Source organism: Cervus elaphus, chromosome 11 (assembly GCF_910594005.1).
Source record: "Cervus elaphus chromosome 11, mCerEla1.1, whole genome shotgun sequence".
NCBI lineage: Eukaryota > Metazoa > Chordata > Mammalia > Artiodactyla > Cervidae > Cervus > Cervus elaphus.
Window position 1 is genome coordinate 98,369,632 of NC_057825.1, and position 19,278 is coordinate 98,388,909.

Here is a 19,278-nt window from a genome sequence, read left to right on the forward strand (position 1 = left end):
AACAGGCGGAACGAGTGTCTTATGAAGACCCCAGAGCAGAAGCCTGGGGTGAAGCCATTTCTTGCAGAAGCGTCTCTTGGTACCAGCCTGGGCTACTGAGCCTGGTGCCTCTGGCGAACCCCCTTCTTCATCCCACCAGTGATAGCTCTCTGGTCTAAGTGATTATTCAGTAGAGAGGAGACTAGACTTAAATAATCTTGCTTTCTGAGATCCCAAAAGATGCTTCTTCCTAAGAGTGGGGAAGGGTGAATGTCCTTTCTTTTTTAAGCATCTTCAGTTTGTAGCATTAGATGCCGTTGGCAGAAAGGTGGGCTGCCCAGGGGGCGCACTGGTAAAGAATTGTCCTGCCACTGCAGGAGACACAGGAGATGCAGGAGACACTGATTCCATCCCTGGGTCAGGAAGATCCCCTGGAGGAGGAAATGGCAACCTGCTCAAGTATTCTTGGCTGGAAAATCCCACAGACAGAGGAGCCTGGTGGGCTATGGTCCACAGGGTTGCAGAGTCGTACATGACTGAACGACTGAGCACACAGCAGAAAGGCAGCCTATTCAGTGCCAGGACTGCAGACTGTGGGTTCAATCCTGGCTCTGCCACTTCCTTCCTGCCGCACCTTGGGTACCCGCCTCGTGTCTCCACAACAGGGGGATGACAGCAGTGCCTCATCTGTAAAACGGGATAATCGTAGGTCTTGTTTGATAGAAATGCGTTCCCAAGTGAGATGCAATACATTCATTGATTGATACGGACCACTTTTGAAGTTTTTTTTAATTGAATTTGTTGCCATACTGTTTTTATGTTTTGGTTTTTTGACTGTGAGCCATGTGGTATCATAGCTCCCCAGGGATCGAACCCACATGCCCTTGCATTGGAAGACAAAGTCTTCACCACTGGACCACCAGGTAAGTCCTGAGGTAGCCAGCTTTAGCTCTTTCTTTTGCCTTATCAGCGAGGCTCTCCTTCCCCAGGAGGGAGCGTTCAGGGATAGATGAGCGAGATTTTTCTGGAGTTCCAGAATAAACAAAGAAGCAAAAACCAAAACCAACCCTCTGCTCGTTGCTTTGTGGTTATCTGTGCAAGATTCCAGAAACTCTACATGGGGGCTGTTTCCTTGAAACTGTTGGCAAATGGTCACTGACATTTTAGCCTTTTCTCAACCTGGCTTCAAGATTTGGCCCAAGAGGCATTATAGAGGAAAAGAGCTCCCTTGAAGGGCACTGGAGGAGCCCTGGGGCTGAGGAAGGGGGAGGGCATTCTTCCTTTCAACACTTTTAAAGCTTGCTCTACCAGGACCGGATATTTTCCCATTTTTCTAACCTGTTCACAAAGTTCCCCTACCCTTTCTATTTTGGGTGTTGACACCATGTTCTTTCTCAGCCTTAACTAATCACCAAGAACTTTTGGTTTTGTCCTCTCAAAACCTCTAGGAACTTCAAAAGCCACCCACAGCACACACAAATAAAGCCAGAAGTTTATGATAGTACAGAAACAAATGAAATCCTTACTTAGAAAGGCAATATATGGAGTCAGTAAATATTTAGGAGTTACAACAAAATAAATGCGATTTTTAACAGCTAGGAGCCAGAGGCTCAAGGTGGGAGAGAAGAGGGTGCAGGTTTGTTTAGAGTTGTTCAGTTTAGTTTGAGGATTCTGAAAAAAGCACACACACCGCTCCCCACCCGCCCCCCGCTCCCCGCCAGTCCTTGTCTCTTATCTTCATGAGTCACCTATCCATTGTGAACGCAGGTTATTAAATTGGGGGGCTATAGACTGATTCACAATATATTTTTATTCCTTTCACGCAGGAAATTTAAAGCACTTAACAACGGCAAAAGGGGTTTTTAAGAGAATGGCTTATTCCAAAGGGATTATACAAATTTTATTTTCATAAGTAAACTTCTCTTTATTTGCTCAAGTAAATGCGATCTGTCTTTAACTTCTTTCTGTGCCCTCTGGTGCTTAGTTGCTTTCAGCGTGTCCAACTCTTTATGACCCCATGGGTTGTATGTAGCCCGCCAGGCTCCTCTGTCCAAGAAATTTTCCAGGCAAGAATACTGGAGTGGGTTACCATTTCCTCCTCCAGGGGATCTAGCTGATTCAGGGACCGAACCCATGTCTCCTGCATTGCAGGTGGATTCTTTACCACTGTGCCACCTCAGAAGCAACTTAACCTCCTTACGCTGCCTCTGATGCTTTTATTTGGGATTTTGCTCCTTCAAATCCAAGAGTGGAGAGAGACCCTTCCACCATCTTCTTCCCTGGCTCTTTTGCAGATAGCGGTACAAACGCGGGCTTCTTGGGTCTTCAGTGACCTCAGGGAAAAATCCCCAAACCCATCACCTAAGATGTGGTGCAGATTCCGAGTGTGCCCATATAAAGGCTCCAACATAGCTGAAGATTCAGATGTTGGTCATCAATCGACACGCTGCTAGCATGAGCTCTTCTAGCTGGCATGGAAGCTTCTCAAGGGTCAGCAGCAGTGGCCTCCGTTCCCTGCAGGTCACAATTCACGTGGGTCTTCCCTCCCTGCAGGTTAAGCTCCCCGCTCTGCAGGCACGTGGCCGGGGTAGGGGCATCTGGGGCTGTGTGATGGGCAGGCCCAGGCTTCAGGGCCAGCTCTCTGGTCACCCCTGAGCGACCACCCGAGGCCAGCACATTTCCCAAGACAATCTCCTTACCTGGACCGATCGGTCTCCACAAGAAATTAAGGCGAGGCTGCGAGGCCGCTGGCAGCCCCTTCTTCCCCATTTGCAGTGTCACAGCAATGATTCACCCCGCGAAAGGGCGGCAGCTTCCCTAGTTAGCCTGGAGACGCTCCGGACACACAAGGTTATATAGAAAACAACTTTTACTTCTATTCAAACACACCCTTCCCACTCACGGCGCCCTCCCTCCGGCCCGTGGCCGGCTTGGCGAGGCGGATGATGAGCGTCCCGGGCCCAGCGCCGTCGGGCAGCAGGGCCCTCAGGTGACCCCCGAGGACGAGGGTGCAGTCGGGGCCGCAGGGGCGCGGAGCGGGGGCACCTCATCCACCGGACCGTCGGGGTCGCCCGGGGGAGGCGGGGAAGAGGGGCTACGCCCGGCCCTGAGCTCCGACAGCGACCCCGCGCGGGCCGGCTTAGGCGGGGTCTCGGTGGGCTGGTGAGGGGGGTCCCCGCCGGCAGCCGGGCCCGCGGGCGCCACCCCCACGAGCTCGCGGCCCAGCGCGGCCGGGCGGCGGGAGCGGCGCGCCGCGGGGGAGGTGCGCGCGGCGGGCGAGCGAGCGGAGCGAGAGGAGTGAGGGGAACGGCGTCCGCCCCCGCCGTGCCGAGAGCAGCAGAGCCGAGCCGGCGCGCCCGGGCCGGGGAGCGCGCCCGAGGCCCGGCGAGAGCCAGCGCCGGCGCCGGAGGGTCGTGCCCGCGCCCGCGCCCGCGCCCGCGCCCGGGTCTCGGGCCCCGACCCGGCGGCGGCGGCGGCGAGGCCGGGCGGCCACCTGCTGCGCCGCGTGAGGGCCGCGCGTCCGCGCTCCCGGGGCCCCGCCGCCCCCACCCCGCGGACCCAGAGCCTCCGGCGCTTCGCGGAGCCGCCCGCGCTCCCGCGCAGGTACCGGGGCGGGGGGACTGGGGCGGGGGTGTCGGAGCCGGGGACCGCCGCAGCCACGCGGACGGAGCGCCCTCCCCGCGGCCGAGTCCGGCCGGACGCGCTCCCCCAAGTGCCCGAAGTTTCCCTTTGCTCACTTCGCCGGACTTAACTTTGAATCGTGAGGTGACGCCTCAGAAAACGCACGACGAGGGGAGTCGGCGTGCGGGGGAAATTGTTGGTGGACGAAGCGTCGGTGCCTCCTGGCGCCAGAGGCCGCGGCAGGGGAGGGGAGTGGACGGTCGTTACCTCTTCTGCTCCAGGTAATGCTTTATTTGTTAGACACGTTTTAGGCTTTGGTTGCCAGTGAGGGGTTCTGCGTTTGATCTAAGAAATGCTCACATTTTTAACCAACACTTATTTGTTGAACGGACGCCTCCTCTCAGACGGGGCGTTAATAGGAGGTGAACGGTGATCAAAGCCTGAGTGGTTACTCCAGTGGAGTAGTTGCCAACCAGGCTTTGGCTTTTGAAATGCAGAGTGTAAAGGAATACCACCGTTGGGGTTAGACTCGTGTCGGGACAGGCGGCAGCTGGCACGGTGTCACTTAATTTTGAGCTATAAATCCATCAAGTGGGGGACGAGCAGCTGTGAGCCCGAGTGCCCACCCCGCACCTTCCTCAACTGATAGCTTAAAATATCCCCACTCCCTATTCCAGCCGGCGCGCTTCCTTCATTTACATAATTGGGGCACGTGACCGTGGAATAGACTCTGTTTAGACCCTGGTCTCCCTGGAGCTCACACCTGGGATGATGGAGCGCCGTGATCACTCCCTAGAGCCACGTGAGGCGGTAGGAGTGTGGGGAGAAGCCTATCTAGAGCCTGTGCAGTAACATCAGCGGCCCCTGACTGTGGGGCCGGTGGAGGACGGAGCTGCGCTGGTTTCTTCTCTCTGCCCCAGTGTTGTGCTGAGCCATACTGGAGCCTAAGGTAGAAGGAAGATCAGTACTGCAGATCCTGTCTTTATTTAAAATTGTCACGTGTTTGTACGGTGTGGCTTCTGTGTTCATTGTGATGTTTTGAAACAGTCCATTGTACCGTTTGTCTCCAGGAGTTTTGGTACCTCCTGAAATTTTGTGCCTGGAGCGAGGGCCTCCCTTGGTCCAGACTTGCCTCCTGGGCAAGTTTCTTAGCTTCTCTGAGCAGCTGTCCTCAGTGAACAAATTAAAAAGTGGCACCTCCAGCGCTGCTGCGTGGCTCACACACAGCATACGGCCGCTGCGTGGGACCAGGCCCCTAGGGCTCAGGGAAGGTGGATGTCCTGTTCATATTGTTGTTCAGCTTGGTCATCTTGAGCCGGTCACCAAAGCTGGATGAGTCTTGGTTTGACTTAGCAGAATGGGAGTGCCGGTCGCCAGCTCAGGGGCTTAAATGAAACTGTGGGTGAAGGTGCATTGCCCTCCTGGAGGGTAAGTTTTCTGAGGTGGCACAGTAGGCTGGGTCTGCCTGGGCAAACTTGCAGCCATCCACTCTTCCTTGGGAGGTTAGCTGCATGCCTGTGCACAGACATGCTTATAAACTCTGCTTGTGTTGCATGGAGACCCCGAGGAAGCCTTTCGATCCGAGTGGAGATGTTTCTTGCCCGGGGTTTATTGTGGAGGGCTGAAGGTCACCAGCCTCCCAGTTGTCATGTGCAAAGTTTTTTGGGTCAACTTAGTTTTTTAGGTGAACTTAATTTCGCTGCCCTGAACAAGGGACTTTGGTTCCCTTTTGATATGTCTAGTCCTAGGTCTTGATTGTGGTTTTCCTGAGCCTAATTCAAAGGATGTTATCTGAGTCGCTATCTAGCTTAAAGCAGCTTAGTCCCCGGAAAGTCAGTCTCCGTTTCTTCAGGTCGCTGTCTGGGGCCCTTTCTCACTGCAGGTAGTCTCCAGGCTCCAGAAGGTTGCAGCACTTCAAGGTGTGGGGAGCGTGGTTTCTTGCTGTCATCTGATGGGTTTCCCACCACTGAGCCTCCTTTTTCTGTTTCCATTGAGCATTGTCCAGCCAGCTGTCACTGGAGTGAGACACAGTTGGGGACCCGGCTCCTGCATCTGGCACTGAGGTCTCCACACCCTGTGTCTCCAACAGGTCCCTGCTGGGCACCTGGGAACCTGCCCAGTTTGTGTGGAATAGCCCAGGTCCCCAGTCTGAGCGGTCCTGTGTTCCCAGCAGTAAGCAGGACAAATTCCCCCCAGCCTTCCATGTCCCCCTCAGTCCCCTGGGGTTTTTCTTCCCTCACTAACCCCTCTCGTCCAGGCTGGGTGTAAAGGGGCTGGGGGCTCCAGATTCCTCTCTCCCCGTATCGGACGAGCTTTTTTTTTTGACATGAAAGGCAGGAATCTTTCTTAGGTTGTATCTCCTGTCCTCTGGACTTGGGGGCTTAGAGTAAAGCTCTTGATGTATAGAGGGAATTTCAGCATCTTGTATATCTTAACTCCTCCCCTCCCTGGAGAAACCAGATGCACCCTGGAGATGTGGGAAGGAAACAGGGGGGCAGCAAACTGGGGAAACAGACCAGAAATTCCCTTCCCCCATACTCCATCTTCTGGGCAGGTCAGCTTCCATTATCTGCACTGGACTTCTTATTACCTGAAAAAGACTAGAAAGACTGTAGGGCTGGAGTTACCAGGCAGGGATGGGGAGGAAATGGAGAAAGAGTAGCTTTGAAGCTTTGGTGGTTGGAGGACAGAAGAGTTGTCTGCCTACACGCACTTGAGCTCAGGCCAGTAGACCAGGTTCATATGCTTTGGTGTTTTCCAAACAGTCATGCTATTTATGCCACTGATGCTTCATCATCAGAACGATCCACTGTATGCTTGGCATTTACCAAAAGCAGCAGGAAAAATACCAAAAATAAAGCTTCACAAGTCCTGGCTTTTGTTCACACTTTGTGGATAGAAGGCAAAGTGGTCAGGGAGGGCTTCTCAGAGGAGGTGAGACTTTAAGTAACATTAAGACTTGGCCATATGTGAGATTAAAGAGAACTTCCCATGGGGAGGACTTCTTTTTTTTTTTTTTTTTAACTTTTTAGTTTGTATTGGGGTATAGCCAGTGAACAATGTTGTGATAATTTCTGGTGAACAGCATGGGGGCTCATACATATTCATGGATCCATTCTCCTCCAAACTCCCCTCCCATCCAGGCTGCCACATAACATTGAGCAGAGTTCCCTGTGCTATACAGTAGGACCTTGTTGGTTATCCATTTTAAATACAGCATGTATACCTGTCCATGCCAAACTCCCTAACTATTTCTTCCCCCCACTGGGAAGGACCTCTTGAATCCCTGAAGACAGAAGACTCCCCAGGAGTGGTCTTTGGGGCTCACCTCTTAGTTGACTCTTCCTGGCGTCATGCTCATCCCTTTTGTTGTCAGGGTACCTGTATCTGTATGTTGGACCATAGGCACGGTCAGCATTCTAAATGCCTGGCATTTTCCCCCAACTGAATGGAAATCAGAGGAATTCTCATCTAATCCTGTTATTCTCAGTTATCTGCACCTGGAAGTGCATTTCAAACTTTCAGGTCAGGTAAATGGTCCTTAAGGCACATCGATGATTCTAGGGAATTACTGCAGCATCCTTTGTGTTGCTTTAATATGCTATGACCCATAACCCTGAGCTCAGCAGGACACTAACCAGTAGATCCCAGGGAATGCTCAGCAAATTTAGCAGCAAATTGACAAGAAATGATCGGACGGGTGTGGCCTTGCAGCCAGGGACACCCCTACCTGGGTTGGCTCCTGGTGGACAGTGGCACTGTTCCCCTGCAGATCTGGGTAGGAAGGGCTCCCAGACATGTTTCTTATGATTAAGCTATCTGTGAAAAGAAATTGCAAAAGAGCCTTTTGAAAGATGAGGAGTAGGATGTTATTTATTTGCTCAAGTGTCTTCCTAGCCCCGGTGTGGGATGGGCTTTTCAGTGTATGAAGGTTGAGAACTTCTGGAATACCCACTCACCTCTGGGTTCCAGACAGTAGTCTCTTTTTTTTTTTCCTGTCCCCAGATCCTCACGTCTGTGGGAGGCAGCAGAAGCCTTAGCTCAGCTGTGCAAGTTTCCTAAGAAACTACTCAGAATGGCTGCCTTGAGTGGGGGTCGTGAAGATGTCAGAGGTGTTTTGCTTTCTTAAAGCAGGTGGTCCAGCAGAGGCGGGCAGTCAGGGCTCTGGTTTCCACTCTGCCACCTAGAGTCCCTGTGACCCCATAGCATGGGGGTGGGGATTCACGCATACCAGCATCCCTTGAGATTCTGTATCAGCGGAGAAAATGCCTCATGAATTATTTGTAGTGGTTACTCTTCCATTGTCTTTCTTAATAAGCAAAAGGGCATTTATTTTGATTCCCGATTAGGATCCCCTAGGGGATTCCCTGATGGCTCAGATGGTAAAGAATCTAACTGCAATACAGGAGACCTGGGTTTGTTCCCTGAGTCGGGAAGATCCCCTGGGGAAGGGAATGGCAGCCCACTCCAGTATTCTTGCCTGGGGAATTCCGTGGACAGAGGAGCCTGGCGGGCTATAGTTCACGGGGCTGCAAAGGGTCAGACACAGCCTGAGCGACTAACACTGCTACACATAAGACCCCCTGATAAAGGATCCTAAAGCAACGAAGGGTCTGGGGTCTGATGGCGACCCAGGACAATGAGCAAGTCTGCTGTGGAGAGCACTGCTGAGCCGGCCTAGTGGTAGATGTCCTTATTGTGCTCCGTCGTGTCTGACTCTCTCGTGACCCCATGGACTATAGCCCGCCAGGCCCCTCTGTCCATGGGATTTCCCAGGTAAGAATACTGGAGTGGGTTGCCATTTCCTCCTCCAGGTGGGAAATGAGCTTGATGCAGTTTAAAGTGAGGAGCCAGGGCAGAGAGATGAGGCAGGTAGCAGAGGTAGGGGAGGGTGCAAGCAGGTGGGATCCCCTCAGCACCTGAGTCCTAGGGCACACAGAATTCACATGCTGTCTCCCTCTGCAGTGTCAGCTTTTCCTGATAACATGGTTACAAGTACTAACAGCCGGGCTACTGATGGAAGGTGCCCTGGACCAGTCACCCCCCCCCCCCACACACACACGTGTTCTGCAGGCGAGATGTAGGGCCAATTTTGCCCTGCCGCATCTGTGACCTGCCGATGAGCATGACAAACAGTGGTGGCTCAGAGGACCACGTTGAGTGTCGCCCATGGGTAACAGAATTACAGTCAATATCAAGTCCCTGTTGTATATTTAGTTTCCTGTAGATGAATACATAGTGAATATTTAGTACCTTTTCAGCACTGAGTGTATCATGAATATTTACTGCCCAGCTGCCTGGGTATATTTAGCACCTCATGAATATCAGGTGTCTGTCCATCCTTCCACACCTCTCTGTGTTGTATGCACACATGCTCTCCTTACTGAGTGTTTGTCTCTACTTTATCTTAAGAGAGTTCTTCATCCTGTTTACTGTCCTCTGTGGACACGCTGCTCCGAGCCTTGCAGACTGCTCTCGGCTCCTCTCTCTCTTGGTCTATGAGCAGCTCTGGGGCCAGGCACAGCCTCAGTACCCCATGGGTGCCGGGGCAGGTGTGGTGGGTGTGGGGGCTCTCTCCAGGGTCACTTGAGTTCCCTTCAGGGCTCTGCAGCCCATGTGGCAAGTGCAGTGAGCTGCTCTGAAGCAGCGTCTCCCCTGGCACCGGCTCTTCTAACCTGGGTTGGATACTTAACTCCTAATCCCCATGTTCCATCAGCTTGCCTGCTTAATTATTCATTCTTCCTCCCACCGTGCTCCCCAACGAGTGGTTGCCATTGTTCAGTCGCTCAGTCGTGTCCGAATCTTTGTCACCCCATGGACTGCAGCACACCAGGCTTCCCTGTCCTTCATCATCTGCCGGAGTTTGCTCAAATTCATGTCCGTTGAGTTGGTGATGCCATCGAACCATCTCATCCTCTGTTGCCCCCTTCTCCTCTTGCCCCCAATCTTTCCCAGCATCAGGGTATTTTCCAATGAGTCAGCTCTTTGCATCAGGTGGGCAAAGTGTGAATATTCAGGGTTGATTTCCTTTAGGATTGACTGGTTTGATTTCCTTGCTGTCCAGGGGACTCTCAAGAGTCTTCTCCAGCACCACCATTCGAAAGCATCAGTTCTTCAGCCTGGCAGCAGGAACTTTCTCTTGGGTTCTTCTGAGTGGAAGATTCATGACTTAGAAGCTGCAGTGAGAGGAGGAGGAGGAGGATGGGGTTTGTTGGAGGTTTGACCCCACCCACTCGATGTCTGAACCTGCACCCCTCCGCCTGGTGATCCACCTCTGTGCCCTGGGGCCGTTTCCACGGGGATAGACTCAGCCCTGTGTATTTGGTGTGTTGCTGGGTGTCAGCTGCATGCTCCATTGGAAATCAGATCTTTCAATCATCACCTATTAGCGTTTCCAGTGTATTTTCAGGGTGTAAATGATTCTTAATGTACGAACACAAAACATCTTGCAGATGTTGAGTCACCTGTTTTCCGAGACTCAGCAGTGTCATCTTAGCGAGTGTCATCGCGCTGCGTTGGGCCTTCGTGGGCGAAGACGAGTCTGTGCATCAAGGGGTTCTGGTCAGCACGGCTTATTGGGCGCCACGTTCTAGAGCTGAAGTTACTAGGAGCGGTTCACAGGCAACCTCGGGGTCTCTCGGTGGCGGCGCGAGCACTGCAGACAAGACTTGGTCAGGCTGGCAAGCGGGAAAGGCCTGGAAGTTGGCGAGCCTGGCTTGGGGCCAGCCTGCCCGCCATCTGGGGCCCTGACGAGACTTGTGTTGGGCTCCGCCCTGGCAGCCTGCCCTTTGGCTGCCCCCTCAGGTGGCCCGAGGCCAGGTGCCGCTTCCACCCAGCAGACCTGGAGGCAGAGTGTGAGCAGGCGTAACAGTAACATCGGGGGCAGCATCTCCCCCCAGTCCTGGGGGGTGCCGGGCAAAGTATGCACATACACATGCATTCACAGGAGTGTGTCATTATGGCTGCCAGTAGGGAGGTGGGGAGGAGGGATAGTTCGGGAGGTCGGGATGGACATGTGCACACTGCTGTGTCTAAAACGGATGACCAACGAGGACCTGCTGTCCCGCCCAGGGGGCTCTGCTGAGTGTCATGTGGCAGCCTGGACGGGAGGGGAGTCTGGGGGAGAGTGGGCACGTGTGTGTGGCTGAGCCCCTTTGCTGCCCACCTACTGCAGCATTGTTAATCAGCTGTACCCCAATACAAAATAAAAAGTTTTTTTTAAGTATATATTAATACAGAGAAGTAACGTCTACATTGTTTTCTGGGCCACCTTTGCAGAATGGGTCGCGTGTGTTGAGTCTCTTCTCCACGCTATTGGATACAGCCTGCAGCACCAACTCTTCTGGCTGCAAAGGACTCCTGGTCAGGGCGGCCCCCACTTACTCAGCCACCCTCTGTTGGATGGATGTGTACCGAGGCCATTTTCAACCTTTTGTCCTTTAGCCCCATGAAAATGAAGATCATTGTCTGTGCTCTTTTGTACGTCTGTCTGGTTGGTTCCTTCCAAGTCCATCTCGTAAGATCGATTTCCTGTGTATACACAAGCCTCTTCCTTTGCTATGTCCTGCCAAAAGTCTGTCTGTCTTTTCATGCTAAAGTTTTCTTCCCATGAGATTTCATGTATTTTGGTCAACAGCATCTTCAGCGTCTGTGCTATTCAGGATTTGCTCCAGTTCCTTTAAGCAGAAGACGATTTAGTGCAGGGAGTTCAAAGCTAACAGAATTGTTGAAAGCTCAGCCTCCAACCAGACCTGCAGGGCTGTCCTGCTGGGAGCTGCCTCCCTCCCCAGACCTACCGCACAGGGGGCAGAGGAGAGGAGACGGGGGTCCCCCCCTGGGTCTCAGCATCCACACTGAGGCTCGGCATCCATCCTGAAACTGCGGCCAAAGGTCTGGGACCCCCACACCCCCACGTAGGAAAACGGATGCGTCCATGGTGGTGCCTTAGCAAAGCGGGACAGTAAACTCTGCCAGGGGGGCAGCGTGGCCTGGACAGAGGCTGGGAAGTGAGGTCTTGGTTTTCTAGCCTCAAGCAGGCAGTGAACAAGCTAGGTGGGGTGAACTGTATTTCAACCTCTCTCTCTCTTTTTTTTTCTTCATAATTTGTACATTTTGTCTTCAATTTGATGCATACAGAGGTGAGATTCACAGAATTTAGCCTTGGGTTCCGAGGGCCTGGTTCCTGCCTCGCAGAATCAGTCATTCGTCCTCTCCGGAGAATGTGAAGGTCGTTTCCCAGATAAGGTTTTCATTTCAGCCCCCTTCTCTTCAGAGTTCTTTTGCCGTGACCCTAGCCCCCTTCCTGCTCTCTCTCAGAAACCAGATTGGAAGCTTTCCCAGCCTGAGCTTCAAATGGATTTTAAAAAAAAAAAAAAAAACCCACTATATATCTGTATCTGTATATCTGTGTCTATCTCAAGGTGAAGCCACATAGAAATAATTCCTGTAGACTTGCCTTTTAGATAGGCCAGGTATTTGAAAATCAACCCCCTGACCCCAGGCCTGCCTGCAGGATGGTGTGGGCCGGGGCCGGGGCAGGGGGCGTGCGGCTCTTTCCCTTGTTGGGGACGCCGGGCCGCGTTGCCCCTTCAGGCACTGTTACACCCCCATTGGACAGCCCTGAGCGCTCAGGCGTGGGTCGGAAGCAGGAGTTAGGTTACTGCTAAGTTAATAGCCAATTTTTCCCACGAGCCATAATTGATCAGCAGGCAGTGTATGAACCATATTTCTCCCTGCCTTTTCCAGCAGGCTTTTGTGTGTAATTAGTGTGAATTCAGGTGTTTGCAGAGTTCCAAACTCCCCCTCTGAGTCGTTTCTATATTTTCAGTTGTTCCAGGAAAGAATGCTTGAGGAAGGATTCCAGGAAAGACTATGTCCTTAGCAACCCACAGTTCACGGGGGGCCGGTGTAAGGGGGGAAGCCACCAGCCTCGGGGTGCACACTCTCCTGACCCTTGACAGGTCCTCTGCCCCTCGTGGTCCTTGCCTCCCGTTAGACAAGCAGTCTTTAAAACGAGCTGATGCCCCCTAACTGAAAGCTCTGGGGTGGGGGGTGGTGAGGGGGAGCCTGCCCCCCTAAGTCCAGGTGGGAGCTAGCCCTTGGAGCATCCAGCAGCTCATGCTGTCAGCACGGCGCATCAGAGAACCCGTTTTTTATGTATTATTTTCAGGTTTCTTTGTGCTGGGTTTTTGTTGCTGCGCTCAGGCTTCCGGGGTTGTGGCTCACGGTTCAGTCGCTCCGTGGCAGGTGTGATTCTTAGTCCCCCGACCAGGGATAAAATCTGTCCCCTGCATTGGCAGGCGGATTCTTAACCACTGAAGTGCCAGGGAAGTCCTCCCCAGGTCTTTTTTTTTTAAAAAGCAAAAATAATAGTGATTCACTGTATCCCAAATGATGTGCCTTAGCTTTCAAAGGCACCTGCTTTCTGTGATTTATACGTGACAATTATTTGCCGTTCTTTAACTTCAGGAGGTTGTACGTTGACTGTGTTTTAGGAAGTACACTGAATTGTTTTAGCGGCAACAGTTGTTTTTCTTTCAGTTTTTTCTAAGCACGTACAGGGAGATCCTGAATTTTGTGTGTGAGACATATAGTCACAGGATAATTCAGGCCGCGCAGTGCATGACCCCCTCCCCTAATCTCGTGCTTTCCGTAGTTACTGACGTGTGGGTCTGTGTGTGATCAGAACAGTCTCTTTCCCACCCAGAGAACAGGTGGTGTCGAAGCCTGTTCAACACCACGCATCATTTTGGGTCTTTCATCCGCAGCGTCTCATTCAATCCTTACGATCACCTTGTGCATTTTACAGAGAAGGACACTGAGGCCCAGAGAAATCGAGTAACTTGGCCAGGGCACCTCAGCTAGTGAGCCGCAGAGACATAGACTCGCCTCCACTCTCTCTTCTCTCAGGAGATACACACAGGCTCAGTCGTGTCCTAGACTGTGGCCCGCCAGGCTCCTCTGTCCACGGAATTCTCCAGGCGAGAATGCTGGAGGGGGCTCCCACGTCCTTCTCCGGGATCTTCCCAACCCAGGGATCGAACCCGCGTCTCCTGTAGGCAGATTCTTTACCACTGAGCTATCTGGGAAACACCTCAGGAGATGATTTCCCTCTGGAAATAGGCCGTTTGCTCATTAGCTGATACTCCAGGTGCTGCCAGAATTGCTCTCTACCCCCATTTTTATCCCCATTTTCCAGAGGAGCAAACTGAGGTGCAGAGAGGTTATTTGGAGTGGAGATTTGAACCCAGTGTCCTCTCCTTGTCTCCTATTTTAACCTGTCTGGAACTGTTAGCTTAGAAATGGCCAGGAAGTGTCCTTAGAACTGGCCCAGGGTTTCACTCAGTGGGAGTGAACATTCTTGGGCAAATTACCCCCCGGGGTGTGCACAAGGTCTGGGCACCTCCCCCCACAGTCACCTCACTGATTCCCACCCAGGAGCGGAGTCTCTGGGGACCCTCCTTTTTCTCTCCCGTCTCCAGCACCTGCAGCGGCTTCTGCAGGACAGCAAAGCAGGGGAGGTGGGTGGGAGCCAGGCTGACCCAGTGGGCCTTGGGCTCCCTTTCCTGCAGGGCTGTTGTAAGAAGCAAAGGCAGTTTGTGTGGAAGTGGCAGATGTGTTGTGACCAGTGGACGAGAGTGAGTTAGAAAGGATGTGTTACTGTAATTAAGCCTTACTTCTGTCTCTCTCTTGTTACGATCATTCATTCATTCATTCATTCATTTTGGGCTGTGCCGGGTCTCTGTCGTTGCTGGGGCTTCTCTTTGGTTGCGGTGAGCGGGGGCTGCTGCGCAGGTGTGGTGCCGGGACCCTCATCGTGGTGAGCCCTCTCGTTGCGGAGCATGGGCTCCAGGGCGCGTGGGCCTCCGTAGTTGTGGCGCTGTGGATCAGTAGTTGCGGCTCGGGTTAAGTTGCGCCGCGGCACGTGGAGTCTTCCCGGATCAGGGATTGAACCTGTGTCCCCTTCATTGGCAGGTTTCACCACTGAGCCACCAGGAAAGCCCACTCCCCCTCTCCTGCTCTGTTTTAATGTTAAAACATTCCAGTTAAAGTTGAGCAAGACCTCGTGACTGGGAGCTCTGGGTGCAAAGTCTGACTTTCCCGTTCGCCAGCCGTGAGGCCTCCCAGCACCTCTGTGCCCGTCTGGAAAATGGGGATGTGACAAGCCCCCCACCCCTGAGGGCCGTCGTGTGGACCAGCTGGAGTCCTCGTGCCTGCAGCGTGCCATTGGAGAGGATAAAACCTGAACGAGTTGGAGCCCCGGGTAGCTGAGCCTGGGCGGTGCCCCTGGCACTCTTGGGTACATGGGGAATGACATGGTCCTACAGCTTTAAAGAACATAGAGGATTATCCCTGTGTGGAGGTGAGGAACCAAAAGCTCAGGAGGGAGATGTGGCGTGTGCGCCTCTCCCCATCTGGGAGCCCTAGCAGGTGTAACCAACCACCTGAAACCTGGGGGTGGGCGAGGGGCTCCAGAGCTCCAGACAGGGACCACTCCCGGTCTCAGCACCACATCAGTGGTTGGGTGGCATCAGGGTGGCTGCCTGTTGGGTCTCTCTGGCTCCGGGGGGCGATCCCAAGTGAACTGATCACCATGTGCTGGCAGGATTGGCTGAGGGAGCAGATATGCCCAAACATCACCTGTTCTTGTTCCACCCCAGTTCCCAAATAAACACTTCTGTTGTAACATCAACACGATATTACAGCAGTTCTTTGCTCTTCTCATGGACATACAGTCTTGTGTGCGGAGTTGCAGTGTAAGCTCCTTGCTGCCCATCAGAGTGGAATTCCCATCTGAATTTCACTTCAAGACACAACATCCAGGATGGCCAGCCATGGTGTTTGGTTTCTTAAAGGCTGTCAGTTCTCCCGTAAAGCCAGGGTTCCTGGTTTTTCCGAGTAGGAGGGTCCCTTTGTAACACTGAACAAGTAGAGAAACATTCTACGTGACAGCAACTTCATTTTCAATATATCAGTATGTCAATGAGGAAAATATATGTAAACAAAAAGATAGCATGAATTTCAAGGCTCATCTGGATGACTTATTTTATTGATCACATCTGCATGTATTTAAGGGCTTCCCAGGTGGCACAAGTGGTAAAGAACCCACCCGCCAGGGCAGGAGACACAGGAGTCCCATGTTCGATCCCTGGGTCGGGAAGATCCCCTGGAGGAGGGCATGGCAACCCACTCCAGTCTTCTTGCCTGGAGAATCCCGTGGACAGAGGAGCCTGGCAGGCTACAGTCCATGGGGTCACAAAGAGTTGGATATGACTGAACAACTAACACTTTGACTACTTTTTCACATGTATTTAAAAATAAGAACCTGTGTATGTATGTGACATAATATTGATGCCATTTATAGATAATGCTTGTCCGTCAGGGATTCACATGTAAAGAACTGAGGATTTGTGTTTGGAGATTTCATTATTTATAGGCTTTCAAAAAAGTAGAAATGCCCTTTTGCAGTTTGCCTTTTCCTCTTGGGTACTTTGCTTGTAATTTCAGGAGGTTCCACCAGGGGGTGCGTGAGTTCATGATGCTTCTGCAGTGGATGAGGCTCCACTCCTGCTATAAAACAAAGTGTAGTTTTCTGCACCCAAATGTTTCCTTTTCAGCACAGGAAAATGCCTGGAAAATCCCATGGACAAAAGGAGCCTGGCAGGCAATATAGTCCATGGAGTTGCAAAAGAGTTGGACACTATTTAGCAACTAAACAATCTTAAATAAAAGAAAACATAATTTAAGAAAATGCAGTCTAAAAGAGTTGTAACTGAACATTAAGACAGATTTAAAAGATGTACTAGGCTAAATAATACTAAAATTCCAATTATTAATTGCTGCTTAGTTTTCTCTGTTTCGGGCTTTATTTATTTATTTGTCATGCCACATGGCTTGCAGGATCTTAGTTCCCCAACCAAGGATCAAACCCAGGCCCCCAGCAGTAAAAACCCCAAGTCCTAACCACTGGACCAACCAGGGAATTCCCAGGATTTATTTTTTAAAAAGCAATCCCCAAGCATCAGCTACCGCACTCACTTCCAAAGGGTCTGAAGTGTCACAGCCCAGAAGAGCTTTAGGATTAGAAATATACAGGCTGCTTTAGCCACTTGGTGCCTGTGAGGCACCGTGGACCCCACTGGTTTTTACCTGGACCCTAACAGAAGGCTTTGAGACTCTTGCAGACGCATCCTTCTCTCAGCAGCTCTGTCTCACAGGCTGTCTTGTTGACCTGTGAGGGAGCTGAGTGTCAAACTAATTTGAATATGATATATAGAGCCAGGAAAATCAGGCAGAAGCTCCTCAAACCAACCTATTGGTTCATTTAGTAGTCCCACTGATAAAAATTCACTGCCATTCACTCTATTCCTGTTCCTTCAATTCACATTTATCGAGGTTCACGGCGCTCACGGGCTTCCCTGGTAGCTCAGCTGGTAAGGAATCCACCTGCAATGCAGGAGACCCAGGTTCAATTCCTGGGTCGGGAAGATCCCCTGGAGAAGGGATAGGCTACCCACTCCAGTATTCTTGCCTGGAGAGTCCCCATGAACAGAGGAGCCTGGCAGGCTATAGTCTTTGGGGTCACAGATAGTTGGACACGACTGAGTAAGTAAGCACAGCACAGCATATGACACTTGATCTACACAGCATCAGCGTATCAGCATGAGGGCGATGAGTGTGATGGATGGGGGCAGCAGACCCTCTGGGGCGGGGCCCTCGATCTACACAGCATCAGTGTATCAGCATGAGGGCGATGAGTGTGATGGATGGGGGCAGCAGACCCTCTGGGGCGGGGCACTCGATCTACACAGCATCAGTGTATCAGCATGAGGGCGATGAGTGTGATGGATGGGGGCAGCAGACCCTCTGGGGCGGGGCCCTCGATCTACACAGCATCAGCGTATCAGCATGAGGGCGATGAGTGTGATGGATGGGGGCAGCAGACCCTCTGGGGCGGGGCCCTTGATCTACACAGCATCAGTGTATCAGCATGAGGGCGATGAGTGTGATGGATGGGGGCAGCAGACCCTCTGGGGCGGGGCCCTCGATCTACACAGCATCAGTGTATCAGCATGAGGGCGATGAGTGTGATGGATGGGGGCAGCAGACCCTCTGGGGCGGGGCCCTCGATCTACACAGCATCAGTGTATCAGCATGAGGGCGATGAGTGTGATGGATGGGGGCAGCAGACCCTCTGGGGCGGGGCCCTCGATCTACACAGCATCAGTGTATCAGCATGAGGGCGATGAGTGTGATGGATGGGGGCAGCAGACCCTCTGGGGCGGGGCCCTCGATCTACACAGCATCAGTGTATCAGCATGAGGGCGATGAGTGTGATGGATGGGGGCAGCAGACCCTCTGGGGCGGGGCCCTCGATCTACACAGCATCAGTGTATCAGCATGAGGGCGATGAGTGTGATGGATGGGGGCAGCAGACCCTCTGGGGCGGGGCCCTTGATCTACACAGCATCAGTGTATCAGCATGAGGGCGATGAGTGTGATGGATGGGGGCAGCAGACCCTCTGGGGCGGGGCACTCGATCTACACAGCATCAGTGTATCAGCATGAGGGCGATGAGTGTGATGGATGGGGGCAGCAGACCCTCTGGGGCGGGGCCCTTGATCTACACAGCATCAGTGTATCAGCATGAGGGCGATGAGTGTGATGGATGGGGGCAGCAGACCCTCTGGGGCGGGGCCCTCGATCTACACAGCATCAGCGTATCAGCATGAGGGCGATGAGTGTGATGGATGGGGGCAGCAGACCCTCTGGGGCGGGGCCCTCGATCTACACAGCATCAGTGTATCAGCATGAGGGCGATGAGTGTGATGGATGGGGGCAGCAGACCCTCTGGGGTGGGGCGTGTGGGGCCTGGGTCCTAGAGACCCTGGCCGTGCTGGAAACTAGGTTCCGTGGGGAGAGTCCAGGGAACCCTGCGGGGCTCATAGTGGGGCCCGGCCCACAGGCCCAGTGGACACGGACAGCATGGTTCTGAGAGCCCATGATAGTTCTCGGGGCCCACAAAATGTCATTTCTTTTCCCTTTTTTAATTAAAGAAATTAAAAATCTTTTTTTGGCTGCACTGGGTCTTTGTTGCTGCGTGAAGGCTTTTCTCTAGTTGCGGTGAGCGGGCTTCTCGTTGTGCTGGCCTCTCTTGTTACAGAGCACAGGCTCTGGGTGCTCAGGCTTCAGCAGCTGGGGCTCGTGGGCTCGTAGGTTGTGGCCCACAGGCTTAGTTGCCACGCAGCATGTGGGAGCTTAGTCTCTGGACCAGGGTTCAACCTGTGTCCTCTGTGTCGGCAGGCGGATTCTTAACCACTGGACTACCAGCAAAGTCCCAGAAATGTTTCAATCTTTTAAAACCAGAAGGAAAACACAAACTTTAGGTTAAAGAAGATGTTTTAATATGCAATAATATATTCATCTTTATCTCAAAGCAGTTGTAAAATATGGGCTTCCTTGGTGAATCAGTGATGAAGAATCCGCCTGCCAAAGCAGGAGACACGGGTTCAATCCCTGGGTCGGGAAGATCCCTTAGAGAAGTTAATGGCAACTCACTCCAGTATTCTTGCCTGGGAAATCCCATGGACAGAGGAGCCTGGTAGGCTACAGTCCATGGAATCCCAAAGAGTTGGACACTACTTAGCGACTAAACAACAGCAACAAATTGTAAAATAT

General features: G+C 52.5%; 1 protein-coding gene across 4 annotated transcripts in view; it reads left to right on the forward strand.

The window, feature by feature from the left end:
• Nucleotides 1–2,829: 2,829 nt before the first annotated feature.
• The window catches only part of CRACDL (CRACD like), a 125,461-nt gene continuing 109,012 nt past the window's right edge, over nucleotides 2,830–19,278 (forward strand). Inside the window, exon 1 of one of the 4 annotated variants that reach the window (XM_043918632.1) lies at nucleotides 2,830–2,968. In XM_043918632.1, the coding sequence (XP_043774567.1) occupies nucleotides 2,922–2,968 (47 nt within the window). In that variant the 5' untranslated portion in view covers nucleotides 2,830–2,921. Of the gene's footprint in view, nucleotides 2,969–2,994; nucleotides 3,583–3,609; nucleotides 3,882–4,398; nucleotides 4,550–19,278 lie in introns of those variants that run through there. The other 3 variants (XM_043918633.1, XM_043918635.1, XM_043918634.1) reach the window with 3 other exon arrangements.